This window comes from Lycium barbarum, chromosome 6, assembly GCF_019175385.1.
Source record: "Lycium barbarum isolate Lr01 chromosome 6, ASM1917538v2, whole genome shotgun sequence".
Taxonomy (NCBI): Eukaryota; Viridiplantae; Streptophyta; class Magnoliopsida; order Solanales; family Solanaceae; genus Lycium; species Lycium barbarum.
The window spans coordinates 118,862,289-118,882,863 of record NC_083342.1 but is presented as its reverse complement, the minus strand read 5'-3'; the positions used below and the strand labels follow the sequence as shown (position 1 = coordinate 118,882,863).

General features: G+C 35.2%; 2 protein-coding genes across 3 annotated transcripts; one reads left to right on the top strand and one right to left on the bottom strand.

The window, feature by feature from the left end:
- The first annotated feature begins 1,084 nt into the window (after positions 1-1,084).
- LOC132645860 (uncharacterized) lies at positions 1,085-3,883 on the top strand. Its single transcript, XM_060363098.1, has 2 exons — positions 1,085-1,368; positions 3,391-3,883. The coding sequence occupies exons 1-2, from the start codon at positions 1,219-1,221 to the stop codon at positions 3,784-3,786; spliced, it is 546 nt and encodes a 181-aa protein (XP_060219081.1). The 5' UTR covers positions 1,085-1,218; the 3' UTR covers positions 3,787-3,883.
- A 676-nt stretch (positions 3,884-4,559) lies between these two features.
- On the bottom strand, positions 4,560-9,741 carry LOC132645859 (UMP-CMP kinase 3-like). Of its 2 annotated transcripts, XM_060363097.1 has the most exons (10): positions 9,555-9,741; positions 8,547-8,612; positions 7,845-7,896; positions 7,025-7,142; positions 6,578-6,734; positions 6,397-6,477; positions 6,082-6,189; positions 5,894-5,965; positions 4,887-4,937; positions 4,560-4,776 (listed from the first exon to the last, which is right to left on the bottom strand). In XM_060363097.1, the coding sequence occupies exons 2-9, from the start codon at positions 8,574-8,576 to the stop codon at positions 4,926-4,928; spliced, it is 630 nt and encodes a 209-aa protein (XP_060219080.1). In that variant the 5' UTR covers positions 8,577-8,612; positions 9,555-9,741; the 3' UTR covers positions 4,560-4,776; positions 4,887-4,925. The 2 variants fall into 2 exon arrangements, with proteins under 2 accessions (XP_060219080.1, XP_060219079.1); XM_060363096.1 differs by lacking the exons at positions 8,547-8,612; positions 9,555-9,741 and adding an exon at positions 8,124-8,278.
- Between the last annotated feature and the right edge of the window lie 10,834 nt (positions 9,742-20,575).

The window sequence follows — 20,575 nt, the reverse complement described above, 5'->3', positions numbered from 1 at the left end:
CATACCAAAAAAAATCAATTTTGAAGTAAAGCGGTTTAATAACTTTAGGACTCGATTCAAAACCCGTAAAAAGGAATGAAATGCAAGAAATAATCTCACTCTAATTCTTTTAAATCTAGATTGATTTATAAAAAGAGAAAAATCGAATATCATCTCACCTTAGTACTCTTAGTGACATATTCTTCTATTGATGCACAAAAATTCTGTTGCCGCATTACAAAGTTCATTTTCTCTCTAATTTCAACAATTTTCCATGAAAACCAAACTTGATTTTTATTTATAACCACGCTTCTTCATTTCTCTTCTACTCCTTTTTTTCCAACAATTAATCCAAGAAACATCGATTAGAGTCACACTTCTTCTTTCCTTTATTCAATTAATATTGAATTGAGTTGATTGATGTCATTCACTCTTTTTTCAGTTTTTCCATTGTTCGTTTCAATTCGAACAAATATACACTAATCTGTCTAAAATGAGGTAAAAGTATTCTTTCCAATACTTTGTGTGAAGCTCATTTTTTCACCGTAAAGTACAATGTTATAGTTGTACAAGTACATCAGTAAAAGTTGTTTCTGACTAACTTGAACAAAGAGGGAAATATTTAATCGACTAAAGTACTTTCTTTCCGTGAATGGACTATAGTATACTAAACACAAAATTCGTTTACTTTAGTAAATTAAGAGAAATTGGTTATTATCTTTTCAATTACGCTCTTATTACCAAATAATTATTTTTCATTAAAATCCATATTTTTAATACATAGTCAATAGAAATAAATCAGTAAAAAATACTTAATTAATATTCTTTAAGGAAAGGGACAAAATGCATTTGGCACAAGTGACAAGTAAAAGGAAATTGAGTTGAGGGAGTTGGTAAACACTCACAAAGACATTACTTAGTACTCCCTCCGGATTAAAAAAAAAAAAAAAGTATCCATTTAGCGTTCTTTTTTTATTAAAAAAAACGTCCACTTACTAAATTAAAAAATATAGTCTAACTTACATTTTTTTTCCGTAAAAGGTGCGTAAATAGCTAAATGGACCTTTTTTTTTTTTTTTTTTCCGGAAGGATTACTAGTTTCTTTGTTGGGTTCATCTTCAATCTGGAAAAAAAAAAAGTAAAAATCATGATAGGGCTATCCTATGTATTGTTGGTTCATTTCTTTAGACAGGAATATGCAAATTAAACAACGAGCATACTGAAGAATAGTGAGCAAGAATGGCTACTTGTTCTTCTTTATCTTTCTCCCTTTCCTCAGAATTGCTTCCATCTGCCTCTACACACAAACCCAATTCCCTTTCATGGTCTTCTTCTTTACCCCAACTCAAACTCTCCATTCCATGCCCTTCAAATCTCTCTCTCCACAAGGTATCTTCTTTCTTTCTTTCTGATTCTTGGTTTATTTTGTTAGAGAATCTTTTTGGTCCTGTAATTTCTTGCTCTAATTAGAATCAACCTGTATACACATTTCATATTTGTTTTTATGAAGAGTGAAAAGGCAACATGAGATGAGAGACAAAATTTTGAATTCCATATACTAATAAAGTACGTACCTTTAATGAAATTGGAATATTATTGACTCTAGATAGTAACTTAGGTCAAACAAAATGTGAAGGAGGGTGTAATAGTATGTAACCACTTCTTCGAATTTATGCTTAATTGCAACTGTATGTTTCCACCTTATCCTGATTGATTTATTTGTCCCCCTTATTTTTTTGTCTTTTGGATTGCCAAGGGGGCTTAGCTGAGGAGTAGGCATTAATTGTTCAGTTTATCAAGATTGGTAATGAACTCTTATATCAGTTGATTCAAGGAGATTTGTTTGGTTTTTCTTCTGACATCTGCTTGATTGATGTGAATTAACATACAATATTTTGATATATTACAAAGGAAAAAGGAGCTGGATGTAAAAGAACCATCCAACTTCTAAAATTCAGCTGAAATGACAGTGTTCCTTTTGAAAGATTAGATCTTTATGCGATCTAGACTTTTTGAGACATTTCGCACGATCAATTTGAGAAATTCTGAAGCAAAATGAGAGAGCAAACCCCATTCTCAGGCAAAATAGAGATTTGACTGTTATGGTTTCTAAGTTTCTGAATGATGAAACCTCCTTTGGGGGAGGGGAAAAAGAAGGTGGTCGAATGAGGACATAAAGACGGGAAAAGGAATTGTTCAAACAGTTGTAAATATGTTCCGTTTTCTAACATAGCTATTTGTATTCTTAAGAGTCTAGATATCTGCACATGATTGTAGGAAAGTAGAGAGTGCTCGATGAAGTTCCTGATCCGTGTAAATATTATTAGACCAGAACTTGAATATATCTGCCTAATCTAATAAGACCTTTTTAAAAATTGTAACTGAATGCTCACTGCTGCTTTTATGCATCCTGACATAAGGTTAGCTCGGCCCACTTGTATTGCATTTGCATTTTGATTAAGCTGTTAATGTAAAAGATTTTCATACTTTGAGCTTCAGAATTGGCAACCAACCTTTTTTTTTAAAGAATTATGTTAGGATAGAGTTAATACGTACCAGGCACAAGATAAGCCAAGGACTTTTTGGGATAAGCCAATTCATTTGGAACCTTGCAGATCCACTCTTTTTCCTATTCAAAGATCGCCCCTTGGCTCTGTATTTTCACATCCAGAGTTATTTGCAGAGAAACCTTGTTGTAGTTTCATTCATTATCTCACCTTTATCTGCAATTATATTCCGCAAAGCTATATTCACATGCAGAGGTTTCCTTTTATGAGTATTTTGAACAATGTTTTAAATCTCTTGGTTGAACTTATATCGTGCTTGACTTGGATACATGTGCCTGTTATGTTCCTTTTATTATTTAATATTAAATAGATGTGCTGGTTTGTGGAAAATAACTTCTAGAATTGAGCATATGTGATGTACAGAGATCGGTCATGTGAGTGAAATTTGAATATCTTTATCCAGCTTTTCAAAAAAATTGTAGACTTCAAAATCGTAATCGTATTCATTCTGTTTCTTCATCGCTTACCTAATAGCAAAGCTACTTCTGCTAACTTTTTTCTGCAAGTACATATCTTTTTGACAAAGTCGTGGTTAGAAGAGAATTTTTTGTTTTAATAGTATAAAGAGGTCAGGAGACAAGATTCTTTCAAGTTGGAGAACTTTTAATCTATGAAAGAGGTTTATCTTTTGGTCGCATGAGGTGCTTGCTCTAAGAAGAGATAAGAGTTTGGATCAAAATATGAGGTATTCATAAAAGATACGATTTCCGAAAGTGTGGTGTATTCTGACATGTTTATATCCTAGCTTAGCATGGATAACAGATAGAAACAATAGGACTTAGAAACTGCTGCATGCGTAGATGTTTCATGCGGATTTGAGAATGTACTTATTCATGTCTTGTAGAAATTAGTCATTGAGGCTGCTTGGACAAGAAGATCTCGGAGTGAAGCTGCAAAAAGGCCCAACAGGAAATCATGGAAACAAAGAACAGATATGTATTTGAGACCTTTTTTACTAAATGTTTTCTTTTCAAAACGATTTATCCATGCAAAAGTCATGCATCGAGGAACCAGCAAGGTGATCTCTGTTGCTACCACAAACGCGAGAGACTTAAGGAACTCATTGCCATCCCTTACTGATAACGATGCTGCCAGGGTTATAGGCAAGTTGATTGCAGAGCGATCAAAAGAAGCTGATGTCTATGCCATTGCATACGAGCCCGGGAAGAATGAGCGGATAGAAGGCAGACTTGGGATTATTCTTGATACTATTCAACAAAATGGCATCATATTTGTTTAAAATTTCACTTTGTGTAATTCTTACTTGCAACTAGCTATATTAGTTTTTTCAGGATCAGTTATACTCAGCTATTGGAACATATACGTCTTCTTCTGTATTCTTCAGAGCTCGTCGCTGTAGCATATGATAGTGTTACTAGTCAAAAGATTGTTCTATTACTGTAGTACGGGTGGGGAATATTTACCTAGAGTGTAGTCTTTCTTGGGGAAAATGCTCTGACAGGATCAAGATAGGGCCATTGTTCTCACATTTGCACAAATGAGAATGGTGCCTAACTAGCCGAATTACCGAGTTCTAAGGATTTATTCATCATAAAAGCTAAAAAAAAGAACTGTTTTTGTTTAAATTGTGTTCCAACAGTTCTTCCAACACAAAACAATCCCTCCAAAATCAATCCAAACCAATTTGTTCTCAGTAAACCATATGCATCTACTTGTTCTCCGATATAAAAGCATTGCTTACTTTTGTTGGTATGGTTGCCGAGAGTATCGAGACAGCCTCTCTATCCCTATCCCCCAAAGGTGGGGGTAAGATTTGAGTATATTCTTCTCTCTTCAGACCCCAATTGTGAAATTACACTAGGTATGTAGTTTTTGTTGTACTTTTGTTGGTGTGGGTGCTGAGTTGGGGGGACGAGGGGGAATGGGAGGATGTAAAAGCATTTCTGGATCTGTCAATACTACCATACGTTAAGCCCCAATTCGTAATTCATTCACAACAGGCCCAAATATGTGTGTGTGTGTGTGTGTGTGAGAGAGAGAGAGAGAGAGAGAGAGAGAGAAACTCATATAATCTTATTTATCAAAATTCAGTCTCGACAATGATAACCATACTGAGGCAATAGGCCAATAATACAACATCTTCAAAAGAACAAAAAATATCCAAAAGAGAATTTTGCCATAAACTTCTATAAAAGTAGAATCTATAAAGATACATCGTCTTGCTAAAGGCACCAGAGCAAGCACCAATATGCAAACAATACTGGTATACCTGGGGAGAATGGAATGCCATAAGAAAAGGTTAGTTAACAGTACAATCAATTCCGAGAAGCAGAAACAGATCACACATTAAAGCAAGGCCAAAGTTGAGTTCTCAATTACCATAACACTTAATCGTAATGCCTCTCTACTAATGAATTCTTAGGCAGCAACCTGTAACATACAAGAAAAATCTGTACAAAATTCCAAGAAAAAGAAAGTAGAAGCTATGGAGAACCAAAAATTAATTATTTTGACAAATAAATATAGGTCAGTAGGTCACAATGGAAAAACAAAGATCTATATGTATGCCATACCAATCAGTTGCGAATATACTTTAGCCATGTAAGTGTGTTTACTTTAGGTTCAATGCTTTTTAGGAGTCTCTTAGCTCTAGTAGGGATTTTTATGCCCGCAGACAATTGGAGAACTTCTAGTACTTTAAGTTTTCTTTTTGTACAATGCTAGTTTGAGATGAATTTTAATTGGAGAAACATGGTCAGTGAGAATTAATATAGCGGAACCCAACTTGTTTGGGAATGAGGCCAAGTTTTTTGTACAAATAAACTGGGGATCTGCTCATATTATGAGCTCAATCGACAGCCAACCACAGTGAATCATCTATCTACTCCACTATTATGGAGATAATTCTCCTGCACAAGGCAAAGTTTAGGAGCAAATCTAACCAAAACAATCATGATAAATTAAATAATGCTCCAAAGACTCAAAAATATATGCATAAATTGTTTGAACTCTTGTAAGGCATGATCATAAAAAATTGACAGTTATTCCCAGCCCCAACAAGGTAGTAGTAACTGGTAAGTTCTGCGTACGACCTACCCTCCCCAGACCCTACTTGTGGGATTATACTGTGGTTTTACACTTTAGAAATGTTGTTGTTGTGATTCCCAGCATCACTTCTAACAAGTTCACAGGGTTCTCAATACCTAGGTGTTAATTTACACTGATCCCATAATGTAGAAGAGATCTAGCTCTGCATTAGCCCTAACATTTGCAACACAGGAAAATTTACTTCCAATTATGTTACATATGCCGGATATCCTTTTCCATGCAAGTTACTAGGTATTAACATCCTTGTAATGTTTACTAAGCCATCATTAGTACTTTACCTTCTCAGCAGCTGGGGCAAAAACAGCTTTAACTGCTTCAAATACTTCTCCAACAGGCTTTGCAGCATCAATCTGAAGGCAAAAAAGATGTCAACTTCTGTTTATTGTGCAAAGTCTCTCTCTCTCTCTCTCTGCGAGGTGGGAGGGAGGAAAGGAAATAAGTAAAGAGGCTGAAAGATAAACAGTACCTTCCGAACCTTCCCCTTGGAGTTGTAATATTCGATAACAGGTAGACTAGATTCCATGAAAACCTTGAATCGCTTCCTTATTGTTTCAATATTATCATCTTCCCTTCCCTATAGAAAGAAGAATTAAAGTTTATGAGAAGAAAACCAAAAACAATACTAGAAAAGGAAATTACAAAGAAGAAACAAGAATACCATAGAAGTTTGAAGAAAACGATACTAGAAAAGGAAATTACAAAGAAGAAAGAAGAGTACCATAAAGTTTTAAGAATTATAAACATGAGGAGAAGTCTTCTACCAAGAAACTATATGTCTAACCTGGTTCCGACCCAAAAGGCGTCTCTCCATCTCTTCTTCGGGACAATCAAAGAAGAGCACAAATTCAGGCTCAATTCCAGTCTGGAAGACATTAAAGGATGATAGTCAAATTTTAACAACTTTTAACTAAATAGGAGATTTATCAGGATGCAGCTAAAAGAGGGTGTACTGAGGAACTCACAACTGCCTCAAAAGCAGCACGGTTCTCCTCATTGCGGGGGAAACCATCAATCAGAAATTTGTCATTGCCATTTTCCTGAATTGCTCGTTGGAGAAGCTTAATTGTTACTTCTGATGGTACAATTTTCCCTTCTTTAATCATGTTTGAAATCATCGTCCTGTACATAGAAGAAATGAACAGTTTACAATGCTGACACAATAAGCAATACTCTAGGAATTTGACGAAATACAAGCAAAACTATCACAAACTATATGCACCACATTTAAAAGCACACTAATCCTTTGTGTGCAATAAACATTGCTTGAACAGCTTTTGAACAAAATTCAAAGAGATGATGCAACTTAACAAAGAGCTATTATGCTACTACACAGATTGTTGGTTGAAGTTAACCAGGGTAAAAAGTACGGAGAAAGATAAAACAACACTATCAAAACACAGATATCCTACCCATTCTCTGAACCAGATTTTATTTCTGCTCGAAGAAGATCACCAGCACTTAGATGGGTGTACCCAAAGTTTTCAACAATATTAGTACACTGGGTGCCCTTACCACTGCCTGGGCCACCTGTCCAAGTTAATAAGAAAACAAATCTTAGCACAGGATAAAAATCACATATCAAGGGTACAAATTGCATCAATAAATATGCTATGTCCAATGCAGATGTGTATTTGATCCACAATTCCGTACAGTTCGCATCCCCCTCGGTAATGTCCTGATAAAATTTTATGGACAATGTCCAGACACAAAAATTTGTTCTCGAGTGAGCATGATAAAGAAGAAGCGGAGCAACTAGTGGAAGAGTATATTAAATTTTAGACCCTTCAAGTTTTCTTCTGTTAACTTGTATGTAAATAATCAAAGATGAAGCTCCGTTACTTCAGAATTTCAATTCTAGCTTCCTGCTTCATTTGATAAAGCTGGATGTAAAAGGCCAAAGGATCCGGATGGGCATACAGCCAATCGTGTATTAATACAATAACTGGATTCTGGCGGTTTGAGCAAAAGGAGTTAAAGACTAGTGGTGTCCCATCCTAAAAGTTAAACAATTTATAACTGCCCTAAGGGCTGCATTATAATTGTTATTAGTGGTAATACTAACTGAACATGAAGATCGGATAGCGGCTACAATGGGAAACATATGATTGTCCCATGAGTTCCACCACTAATCCTCACAACTACATATAGGGCCAAAATACTTTCCCATTCTATAAGGTGCAGTATCGAGAATGCCACAAGATCATGTGACGTTGATGTTGAAAAACTCACCTAGAACAAAAATAACAGTGACCTTCTTGTTGGTTGGCAGGCTTCCTGCTCCCTGCAATTCATCATTGAGAAAGAATATCAAACTAAGAAGCATGCTGCATCTGTGCGGTACTACTATTTATCAAGAGTGGAGGTAGTAACTTATGTAGGGGAAAATTTTCTATATTAAAAATAATATTCTTGTTATAATAGAATTAATGCCTAGAGAGAAGAATTCATAGAACTATATGAGAAATTTTTACAAATTTAGAACTTAAGGGAGGAGAATGGGAGTTGGACCCTTATTTCCGCTCTTTCTTGGTGTTGCTGTTGGTACATGCATGCTGCAAATCTAGAAAATCGGTATTTAAATTCACAGTGCAATTGGTGTAGCCCCATCTGTTGTAAGACACCAGAACTGGACACCGCAACTCCACTATTTAAAGCCTTTAAATCTCATAATTTTTTCAGCAGGCTTTTTTAATTATAGTAGAATATTTGTGAATTCAGATTATCAATGGAAAAGTTAGTGATAGCTTAAAGGTTAAGCATCCCTCCAATAATGCCTTCTAGTGCAGAAGGCATTGTACCCTTTTTCAGATTCCAGATTCTTAGATCATATAAAAATGAGAACTCATTGACAATAGGAGTGGACACCAATAATCAAGGTAATAAGAATATTCTTTAGATATATGAAGCACATTTAGTTGTAAAGAAATCTACCTGGTTAGCAGAATCGACAACAGTCCCCATGGATGTCTGGTAAGTAACTTGGTCTTATGAAATTGTCTGCAGAAAGATAGTCAATTGATTACTCAGGAACATTACATGCACATTCTTCTATGTTTGAAGTAAGTGAAACAAAGAGAGATGATGCCGACACTAAAAATGTAGGGGGGTTGAACATCATGAAGGAACAGACTTGCACTTTCATTTCTGCATCACGAGAAGATATACAGATCGGATAATGGAATCTTAACTTAAATATAAAAGAGCTTCAGATCACATAATAAAATTGAACGTGCTCACATTAGAAGGCTTAATACTACAGCTCCTAATTATAAAAAAAAAAAAAAAAAAAGAAGAAGAAAAGATCCAATTGACAAAGCGAGAGGAAAAAAAAATAAAAAACTTTTGTAGTGCTGCAGCCACAATGTCTCCAAAAAATGTACATTACTTAGCTAGAACTATATAACACATCAATCTTTACAATAGATGACAATCAAAAGCAAAAAGCCAGAGCCCCAAGTCACTAAGTATGTTTTGGTACATGCACTCGCCTTAGCATGAACAATTACTCCGTCCCAAAATAAGTGTCACCCCAAAAATCACGCCCATTAAGAAATTAATAGATTGCAATTCAGATCAGCCCCACCCCCCAAAAGAAAAGAGCAAAAAATCAAGATTTTACACGAAAAACATTGAACTAAAATGAGCAGTGGGTGCAAAACGAGATGAAATTGCAAGAGATCAACCGACAAAAAAGGAAGCAAATTCCTAATCAGATCATCAAAGCAAAAAAAGCGCCAAAAAAACACAAAATCAAATCTCAAGAAGAAGAACATGGAGCCTAATAAATCAACCGGGGCTCAAATCAAATGAAATCCACGCAGATCAGAGCAAACAAAAGGACACTAAAATGAAGAATTCAAAAATGCAGTAGTAAATCGAACAATGCCAGTTTGAAATTCAAATTCACCTAATTAGATCAAATCGAGATCTGAAGCTTACCAAAGTAGAGATTTGTGTGAGGCAGAAAAAGGGAGGGAATGTAATGCGAAGAGGTCGGTAGCGTGTTTGAGATATATTTATAGGGCCAAAACGAAACAACTGAAAATTGGGGGAACCATTTTGAACGGTAAAACCTGTCCCCTTTTCGCTTTCTCACTCCACGCGTTGCGTTCAATCCTTACTCTTCCCTTCAACCTTTTTTTTTTTGTGAATTTTGCACATCATATTTTAGGAATTTCTGATATTAAAAAAAAGTTATTGGACACGTAAATGGGAGTCCCATTTTATGCACTACTCCCTCCGTCTCAAAATAAATGTCGTTTTAGAAACAACAAAACAAGTTCCAAAATAATTATTGCCTTATAAATTCAAAACAATACTAATTAGTAATTACTTCCAACAATATCCTTATATTAAAGAAATATTTTTTATTAATAGTATTAAATACTCACGAAACATCTAATAAATAGCGTCAATTTAATAAATAATATATATTGTATTTTTTTTATGGCATGAAAAGGGCTAAAACGACGCCTACTTTGAGACGGAGAAATATCATGAATTCAGTATTTACAAGCTGCAGATGCATAGTACTTTTAATGTGGTATACAAATTTAACAATTATTAGATCTAAATTCGTAATTTTAAGATACATTGAATTCAGTAGAAGAAATTTAAACCGGATACATCATTTTTGACATAAACTAAAAAAGAAGGACATATTCAATTTTTGATAGGATTGTTTATGTATTTATTTTGGAAGTGGCTTGTCGGTAGAGGAAGAAAAAAAAAGGTTGTTGTACGAGGATCGAAGCCTGAAATAAGAAACTAAATCTGTGAGCTACCATTCATTCTTCAAATAGACAATCACAAATTGTCTCTTAAATAGTATTTAATCTTTTGTTTATGCTCATGACTCGTTGATAGATCCTTTACACTTGTTTTTTCTCTTTTTTTTATTCTTTTTGGCAAACCAAAGATACGCTATTATTTTTAATGCCACATAGAGAAAGAGCTGGTTTGGCGTTTAGCTAAGTTCCATAGCTCGGTCTGTCAAAATAAAAATTATTAAAACCGTGGTGGTTTGCAGGAGACATTGTTTACCCTTAATAAAGATTTGAATTTTAATTATTTTTATTTTATTTAGATCTATTGCGTGGTTCTAAAAAACTTCACTTACTAATGAATTATGAATCTGAATAATTAAAATTTAAACCTTAATTAAATGCAAACAAATAGTAAGGTATACCAGCTCTAAGAAGGAAATATCAATAGCGTAAATTAAATTAAAAGCTTCGTGTAATAAATGATTATGATTGTGGTACTTCACCCCAAGACTTGTTGTCACCAGAATTACCAATTGATAGACCATCATATCTGTCCCACTTCTTTACCATCAATTATTATTCTTACATAATTCTTACTTTCACATGCCTGGGTCAATAAACCCCATGTTCTAGATCTTGACTCCACAGAAAAGAGAGAAGAATATAATTACTAAAAACAACTATTGTGTGAGACCACAGACTTCAAATCTAGTAGTAGTTTTCTTTTGAAACAAAAGAACGTTTGATTCTAAAGCAGATGAGACCAACAATTAGCTAAAACACCTCTTGCTAATTGCTATTCAAGCCCGTCATATGTTGTAATTTGCAACAAAAACCCATAAAACTTGTTATGATCAATTTTATTATTATGATTGTCCAATTAGAATAAGAAATTAGCAATTGTAAGATATGTTGTTCCCTAATCCTTTTCGTAATCCCATTTTTGGTAATTTTTAATTAGCACTCTCAAAGTGTGTATTCTACTGTTAAAAGGTCTGACATCAACATTGAAATACTTTTGACATTTTTTCCAAATTATAAGAAATATTGTAAACATTTTATACTACATATATATAAGAAAATATGAAACTTTACTTTGTAACGGAAGAAAAGGTCAAAAAGAGTACTTGTCAAGATAACAATTCGTTGAAAGTTCAACGATAACTTTCTAGTCCAGCAAATTCCAAAGTTCAATGGGACGCTTAAAGAACCATCAAAGTTGCTTTTATGCTTGCTAACATGCTTTCCTGTGATAAAAGCTTAATCTTTTTTTTTTTTCTAAACAAATTCTTTCCCATATAGGAGTAAAATAAATTTAGAAGGGTCATCTTTTACCTAAAAGCGTCTCTATTGATTATACTTTTGACTCATTGATTAGGTGTGGAGAGCAACATTCATAAGTACTATTGGTTACGTTTTGTAATGTTTAATTATACAAAAAAAAAACGTGTCCTCTAACCCCTCAGTAGCCCATGCACTAAAAAAAAAAAAAAAAAAAAACCCTACCCTAGCAACAATAGCCGTCGACATGGCCATGATGGCCGGCGGCCAGCCTCCTCCGGGGACTGGTCAGCCTTTGAATACTGCTTCCACATCAGATTTTCCTTTGTTGAATAATCAAAACACCAGCCAATTGGCAATTATTCAGGATACTATTCAAAAACCAATTTTATTGAAGGATATTATGCAAAACACTGTTAAAGTAGATTCAATTGAACAGAAACCTATCACTTATGTTAATGGGGTGCGTAGAGTTCAATGGACAGAGGAGGAAGTTTTATGAATGAATGTTATTGAAAAGTTGCAGTACGCTGTTGTAGGAAAATTTTCCTATGGATGGCCGGACATTGATGAACTAAGAAAAGCAATACTATTGCAGTGTGGTATTAAAGGAGAATGTAATATTGGTGTTTTGAGATCTCGACATATTTTGATACGACTTTCTCTAATGGAAGATTTTATAAATCTCACATCTAAAGGATCATATTTTATCAACTCGAAAGATGGATATTATTATCAAATGAGACCTTTAATATATGATCCGACGTTTAAAGTTGAGGAAGAGACTACCAAAGTTATGGCATGGATCTCTTTCCCCAATCTTTTACCCACATACTTTGTAAAGGAGTCTTTTTTTTCACTAGCCTCAGCAGTAGGCAAACCTCTACACTTGGACCAGGCAACTATTAATAAACTCGCCCAAGTTGTGCTAGGGTGAAGGTGCTAGTGGACTTAAATGATGAACTCCCTATGTCTGTTCAGATGGTTATTTTAAATGAAGCTACTGGACAGGAGAGAACAGAAGCAGTGCCTATTACGTATGATTATTTACCTAAATACTGCTTTGAATGTCGATTACAAGGGCATGAAGAGAAGGAATGTAGAATTTTGAATCCTGAATTGAGGTTTGATAAGGAGAAGAGACATAATGAGACTATAATTGACCACAAGGAAGAAACTCCAGTAGAGAGGAACAAGACTGATGCAACAACCAATGCTAAAGTCCAAGATAAAAGAGTCAACCAGCAGCAAAGAAACAAGATTAACAGACCTGTTAAAATTTTGTCAAGTGGGAAAGTAGTTGGAAACTTACAAAATTGGAATGCTAAGAAGGACAGGAGAAACAGTGCTACGGAAGAGAAAAAAGGGAAGGAGACTGAAACAAATGGTTCTCAGACAAGTAAAACCATTCAAACTCAGAACAAGTTTCACGCTTTGACTACTGAGGGGTTAGAGGAGAACAAGGAAGATCATGATGAAAATAACGAGGAAATAGAGAAATACTCTGGAAACACCAACAACAAAGCAGGGACTGCATCAAATGAAAATGAAAGCAAAAAGTCAGAGAAGCAAAGGCAAGATCAGGAGACAAAAGGTACAAAGATATGGGTGGCAAATACTTTTGGCAAGGTCCTTGATACAGTACCAGAGATTGGGGAGGAGCAACATAAATGGGGTGATAGAGTGGAGGACCTTGAAGGTTCTGGTTCAGAAGAACAAACAGAGGATAAAATTACACAAGAAGATATTTCAATTCTGAAGGAACAAGGGGAATTACCTATGGAGAGTGGGGCAGATATAGAGAGCAAACAACGAGTTGTAACATACATGAGGTATCCACATGTGCATCTTCTTCCAAGGAACCAGATAGTATAGAGGGTCAGCCTGCAGAGACAAATAGTTTGGAGGCAAAAGGACATAATCTACCTGAAAAGAAGCCACCAGATGGGGAAATAGAGGAGCAGTTCAGTAATTCAGAGGCAGTAAGAGCATGTGATTCTGACAATACAAATGCTAACATACATGATGAAGCAGCTAGTAAAAAAATCACTGAAGTGGAAATACATACAAGACTAGTTGATGAAGTACAAGAGCATATAATGATTGATTTAAATGAAAAGGTACTAGAAAGGTCTTCATCCCCCACTGAATCACAGCTGCTGATTGATATTGCTGAAAAGAACCAGGTGCCTGCAGTCAAGAATATAAATCAAAGCCAGTTAGCAGAAAAAAACAGGATTCCATATCTTAATGCTAACCTACAAGACATTGTAGCACATAAAGTTTCTCAAATAGAAATCCAAGAAGCTTCAGGGAGGGTGCAACAAATTTAGGAAGATAAAGAAATGGAGGACAGGGCCAACAACATCCATAAAGTAGCTAGAGAAGCTGGTTTATCACCTAAGGCTCTAGCTAAGAGTGGAAAAAAACATAAAGTCCAAGAGATACCACAGACAAAAAGAATTTCAAAGAGGACAGCTTCTTCAAAGGGTAAACAATGATTAACGCCTTAATTTGGAATATTAGGTCTGTTAATACTCAACAGGCATTTCAGAGACTCATCAATTTACAAAATCAACACAAGTGTTTCATAGTTGCATTATTGGAACCTTTCCAGAATTGTAGACACTTGGAAAAGTACAAAAGAAGACTTGGCATGGAGGCTGCTATTTCAAACAAGAATGGGAAAATTTGGGTTTTTGTGGATGCTACAGTCCAATGGGAAGTAATAATGGATGAAGATCAACAAATCACTTTGAAGATACATCACTAAGACATAGAGAAAGAAATTATTGCTACTTTTGTCTATGCTAAATGTGATGAAAAAGAAAGGCTAGTATTGTGGGATAATCTGTATCAATTAGCAAATTCTATGAATTTGCCTTGGATGGCTGGGGGAGATTTTAATGCTATTCTATCAGATGAGGAGAAATTGGGAGGCTTACCTGTCACATTGGCTGAATATGAAGATTTTGCATACTGTGTAAATTCTTGTGATTTATTTGACATGGGTTTTAAAGGAAGTCCATATACATGGTGGAATGGTAGGGCGACAGAGGACTGTATTTTTAAAAGACTGGACAGAATTGTGGTAAACTCCCTATTTCAGGACATGCTTCCACATATTGAAGTGGAACATTTAACAAGAACAGGGTCAGACCATTCCCCTCTATTATTATCATGTGGTGAAGAAGCAGTCGGTCTTAAGAAACCTTTTAGATTTTTGAATTTTTGGACACAACATGAGTCATTTCAGGATATGGTGAAGCAGCACTGGCAGACGGAATTTGTGGGGACTCCTTTCTTGGCTTTCAAGCAAAGATTGAAGAATTTAAAGAGGGCTTTAACCAAATGGAGTCGAGACACTTATGGGGACATCTTCAAGCAATTATCTATCAGAGAGGAAGTGGTTAGGGTGAAGGAACAACTATTTGAAGAAGATCCTAGCATAATCAACAGGATTGTGCTTCAGAAGGCACAGACAGAGTTGAAAAAGTATCTAAACATTGAAGAACAATATTGGAGGCAGAAAGCTGGTTTTTCCTGGTTCACTGAAGGAGACAGAAACACTAACATGTGAATGGCAAGAGGAAAAAGTTACAAATAAAAAGAATTCAGGATTGCAATGGTGTATGGTTGGATTCAATAGATCAAATCTCAGAGGAAGCAGTGAATTTTTTCACAAAACAGTTCACTCAGGAAGGAGATACAGTGGACTATGAGCTTCTTCAGCATGTCCTATCCATGGTTACACAAATATTGCACTTTGTTCTTATCCCTCCAAGAATGAAGTCAAAAGGGCAGTTTTTGCATTGGGTGGAGATAGTGCTAGTGGTCCAGATGGGTTTCCAGGCTTATTTTATTAGCAGTGTTGGGATATAGTTGGAAATGATGTTCATGCTGTAGTTTTAGCCTTTTTTGATGGTAGAGAATTGCCTAAATCTATTACTCATACTAATCTGGTTCTTATTCCTAAGAAATAGACAGTACATACTTTCTCAGATATGAGGCCTATCAGTTTATCTAACTTCATCAACAAAGTGATTTCAAGGGTTCTACATGACAGGTTGGAAAGTATTCTTCCTACTTTAATTTCCTCAAATCAGTCAGGCTTTGTGAAAGAGAGGAATATATTTGAGAATATCTTACTAACTCAAGAGATAGTCTCAGATATCAGAATAAGGGGTAAGCCTGCAAATGTTGTTATAAAATTGGATATGGCCAAGGCTTATGATAGAGTATCATGGAAATACCTAATGCATGTGTTAAGAAAGATGGGTTTTGCTGAGCATCTTATTAATCTAATTAGAAGGTTAATAGAGAACAATTGGTATTATGTGTTACTAAATGGGCAAGCTACTCGATTTTTTCATTCTTCAAGAGGTGTGAAACAAGGGGACCCTCTATCTCCAGCTTTATTTCTACTCTCAACAGAGGTATTATCAAGGGCTTTAAATAATTTATTTGAAGATGCTAAGTATGTTGGGCATGGGATGCCAAAGTGGACAAATCCATTGAATCATCTGGCTTATGCTGATGATACAATTATTTTTGCTTCTGCTGATTCATATCTCTAAGAAAAATCATGCAGGTTCTCAAGAAATATGAACAGACTTCTGGGCAGTTAATTAATGCATCTAAGAGTTCTTTCTACATGTACTCTAAGGTGGGCAATGATTTGACTCAATCAGTTGACGGTATAACTGGTTTTACTAAGGGTTTGTTCCCTTTCACTTATCTAGGATGTCCCATTTGTCACTCTATAAAGAAAAAGATATACTATGCTGATCTTTTTAAGAAGTTGAAAGGAAAATTACATTCTTGGAAAGGGAAGATACTGTCCTTTGGAGGCAAAGCTGTTCTGATTAATAGTGTTCTTCAAAGTATGCCGATATATCTACTCTCAGTGATTGTACCTCCTAAGTGTGTAATTAAGGAGCTTCATAGGATTTTTGCCAGATTCTTTTGGAGTACTAAGGAAGAAGAGAGGAGTAGACACTGGGTCTCTTGGAAAGATGTTTGTCTTCCAACTGTAGAGGGTGGTCTGGGGTTTAAATATTTGTTTGATTTGTCCAATGCTTTATTTGCTAAATTGTGGTGGAGATTCAGAACCACTTCCTCTGTGTGGGCAAATTACATGTGGAACAAATATTGTAAGAAAGTAATACCTACTTTGGTACAATGGAAAGGTGGAACTCAAGTATGGAAGAAAATGCTGCAAGTAAGGGGAGAAATAGAGCAAGAAATTTGGTGGGAAATCAAAGGAGGGACTGCCAATGTTTGGTATGAAAATTGGACCAAATTGGGTCCTTTGCACTATGTAGTTTCTATTGAATATCCCTTAAATGAAGATCTAGACGATGTGGCAGATCTTATTGATGGGGGATGTTGGAAAGACCAGCTGCTTAATCAATCTTTCCCAACCGACATAGTGGAACACATCAAGTCAGAAATTCATATAGGGGATCTGGAAGGAAACTGGGATAGACCTTGGTGGATGCCTACTAGTACAGAAATTTTTTCTGTAAATAGTGCATGGGACATTCTCAGACAAAGGGAACATGAAAAAATTGATTTCAAACAGTTGTGGATTAGGGGGGTGCCTTTTAAAATATCCTTCTTTCTATGGAGATTATGGAAAGCTATCTTACCTACTGATGATACATTAAGGAGGATTAGGATACCTATTGTTTCAAGATGTTATTGTTGTACTGTACCACAACAGGAGACTATGCAACATTTGTTCTTGACAAGTAAATTTGCTTCAGATGTGTGGAATGTGTTTAAACAGGCGGTTGGAATACAAATAAATCTGATACAGATACACCAAGTTATCAGAACTTGGTGGAAGATAAATTGTGCTGAGAAGTTTAAACCTATCCTATATGCTGTGCCTGCTATGATTACTTGGGAGTTGTGGAAGAGAAGAAATACAATTAAACATGGAGGACAAGTGAGTTTCAATAGGGTTATTCATGAGATCAATAGAAATTTGTACTACTTAACAAGGAGTAGATACCCATGGTTCAAAAATATACCTTTTCTTTGGCCTCAACTGGTTGTTTTTCTAGAAGGGTATACTCCTATTTTGATCACCAGGGCTGTATACTGAAGGCTTCCATTTGAGAGATGGTATAAATGTAACACTGATGAAGCATCTAAGGGCAATCCTGGTCCTAGTTCTTATGGTTTTTGTGTGAGGGACTGGCATGGAGATTTGAAATATGCAGAGTGTAAGGAATTGGGGCAGAATTCTAATGTTGTGGCTGAGGCAAGAGCAATGATGGAAGGTTTGAAATACTGTGTGCACCATGAGCTTCATCCACTGATATTAGAAACTGATTCTTTATTGATGAAAAAAGTGGTTGATGGAGATTGGAAAATACCATGGTGCATAATTGCAGAGGTGGAGGCAATAAAGAGGATGAAGGCTGAATTTAATGTGATAATACAACATATATACAGGGAAGGAAACACATTGGCAGATTTTTTAACTAACCTAGCTTTTGATTTTGCAGGTACATTAAGATTTAATTCTTTTTCTGAGTTGCCTAGTGTGGGGAGGAGGATTCTCAACCTCGACAAACAGCAGGTCCCTAATCTCCGGATCAGGAATGCAAAAAATACAACAAGTAATGATGTACATATATGATTCTGCGACTCAAATATTGACAAAGCTTTTAATAGTGGTATTAGCCCTGGCTCATCCCGTTGAAGTTAAGTCAACGGAAGGGAAGCAGAATTACAAGTATGGACATTTAACGCTAGAGTACAACACTGGTTATGCATCTGGAGGTATTTAACTCTTTAATTAACTAGGATATTTCCCATATCTATTACCTTATACTCTGAAGATTAACCATTTATGGGTCAAACAGAGGAGATTAAGTGGTTGATTTTGGATAACATCATCCTAGTTAATTAGAGAGTTAGATGGTTTTATCAATATGCTAGCTGATTTATCATCGAGTTCAGCTCAACAGGCAAATAAGCATAGCAGAGACACAAATTCCAAGAACACATCAACACATATCTCTTTAGATTGGAGAAAACAATAAGAGAAAACAGACATAGCACGCATTATTACAAAGACATGAAGGAAAATTGAAGATTGGAAACACATCTTACCTGAAAGGAACAGATCTGGTTGTTCTGAGATTAAACTCCTTGGTTATGGGTTCGCTGCACCTGGTGAGATCTTGATGGTGCCAAGATGATATGAATCCATACCGGAAAATCAGATTTTCGAACTGTGGCGAAAGTGCGATGGCTTTGCTCCGGCGAAGTTGACTGATCGACAACTTTCCTAAATGTTGGAGTGGTGTGATGTTTGGTCGGCTGCTTTTTTGCTTTTGTTGATTTTATTTGGATCACATGGGTCTTTGATGGGTCTTTGCTTTACTGTTATTTGTTGGACTTGCTATTTAATATTAATAATATCCCTCCACTAAGTATACCACTTAGTGGTTTCTAAAAAAAAAAAAAAAAAAAAAACCAGAAGGGTCTTATCACAAATTCCTGAAAATAACAGTAGTTAGAATATGTAACGTTTGTTCGAAAGAATATTATCACAAATTCCTGAAAATAACAGTAGTTAGAATATGTAACTTTCGTTCGAAAGAATATGAATATTACAATAGCAAATAGAATATTCTTGGTTTTTAGTAATGACAATAGTGTCCTAACCAACTTGCCACACCTCAACTGTTCCATTGGATACTTGAATCTTCCACCAGTAAAAGTACCAATTTACTCAATCTACCAAAGACTTAAAGAAAATTCCAGTATATACACTGGCTATTGGTCATCAAAATGTAACTAGCACTCCACTTTTACCTAACTGTTTCTTTTACCTAACTGTTTCTCTATTGGGAATGCTGGAATAGGACCTGCAGACATTGGAATCTGGTTAAGTACCGGATTGCCAAGTAGAACTTTTCAATTCAACTTTAATCTCGCATAAAACTTCCACTCAGTTTATTTAAAACTTGTCATGGTTTTCTTTGTCATGTAGATTTCAAAGGATCACATTGGACAGTAAAAGAGTTCTTAAGTTTAATAGTTTATCCCGTGCTTTTCTTATATCTTAATGCAGGAACTTTAAACTATTGAACGGAAATGAGAAGTCATAATTTACAAATTCAATCAGCTACATTTCAATCTCAAATTAATTGGAGAAGCTATACAACTTCTGTATCCAAATAATCAAAGGATTACTTTTACCATCAATTTATCGCAACCTTCTTTCTGGTCGTGCTCATTAAACAACTTCATGGGATATATTAAATGATAGGTCATCGGATGCTTTAACGATGAACTGAATAAACACTGAGCCATGAGCAGGGGCGGACCCACGTTGTTGCAAGTGGGTACTTCGTCCGGGAAAAATATTATTTTTTACATATTAATTTGGCTGTCAAAACAAAATATTGTATATGTAATGAAAATGAATCCACTTACAGGAAGCGGAAGTTGTGGTGCAGCGGTACAAGTGGGATCAAACTCCACTTTAGGTTGGTCGCGTGTTCGATTTCTAGTGTAATATTTTTGATAACGTAATTTCCCTCTGATTGTGAAATTACTTTTGGTATACTCTTACAGTTGTACTGCATTACTTTACTTATGGATGTCTTAATAAGATTAGTAATTCGTAAGTATTTTACATTTGTGATTCTATTAAGTTGAGAAATCTTATATTTAGTTATTGTGTTTCGTTAGCCTAATAGGCTGTTTTTATTAAAAAATAAAATAAAAAAGGCCAGGATACTTCTTGTTTCAAAATTGATTAGTCATTATTATTATTTTAATTTTGTGCTTTAATTTGTTAAATTTTTTGATTAATCAAATACAATACTATTAAATTATAAATCTCATAATTGAACACTTAAAATAAAATATAAAAATTGAAGATGC

What these genes read in the sequence shown, in the direction of transcription:
- LOC132645860 (XM_060363098.1), top strand. Translation starts at nt 1,219, where the DNA reads ATGGCTACTTGTTCTTCTTTATCTTTCTCCCTTTCCTCAGAATTGCTT. An exon ending in CAAATCTCTCTCTCCACAAG is followed by an intron (nt 1,369 to 3,390) that starts GTATCTTCTTTC and finishes CATGTCTTGTAG; the next exon opens with AAATTAGTCATTGAGGCTGC.
- LOC132645859 (XM_060363096.1), bottom strand. Translation starts at nt 8,222, where the DNA reads ATGGGGCTACACCAATTGCACTGTGAATTTAAATACCGATTTTCTAGA. An exon ending in AAATCTGGTTCAGAGAATGG is followed by an intron (nt 6,735 to 7,024) that starts GTAGGATATCTG and finishes TTCTATGTACAG; the next exon opens with GACGATGATTTCAAACATGA. An exon ending in GCCTTTTGGGTCGGAACCAG is followed by an intron (nt 6,190 to 6,396) that starts GTTAGACATATA and finishes TTCTTTCTATAG; the next exon opens with GGAAGGGAAGATGATAATAT.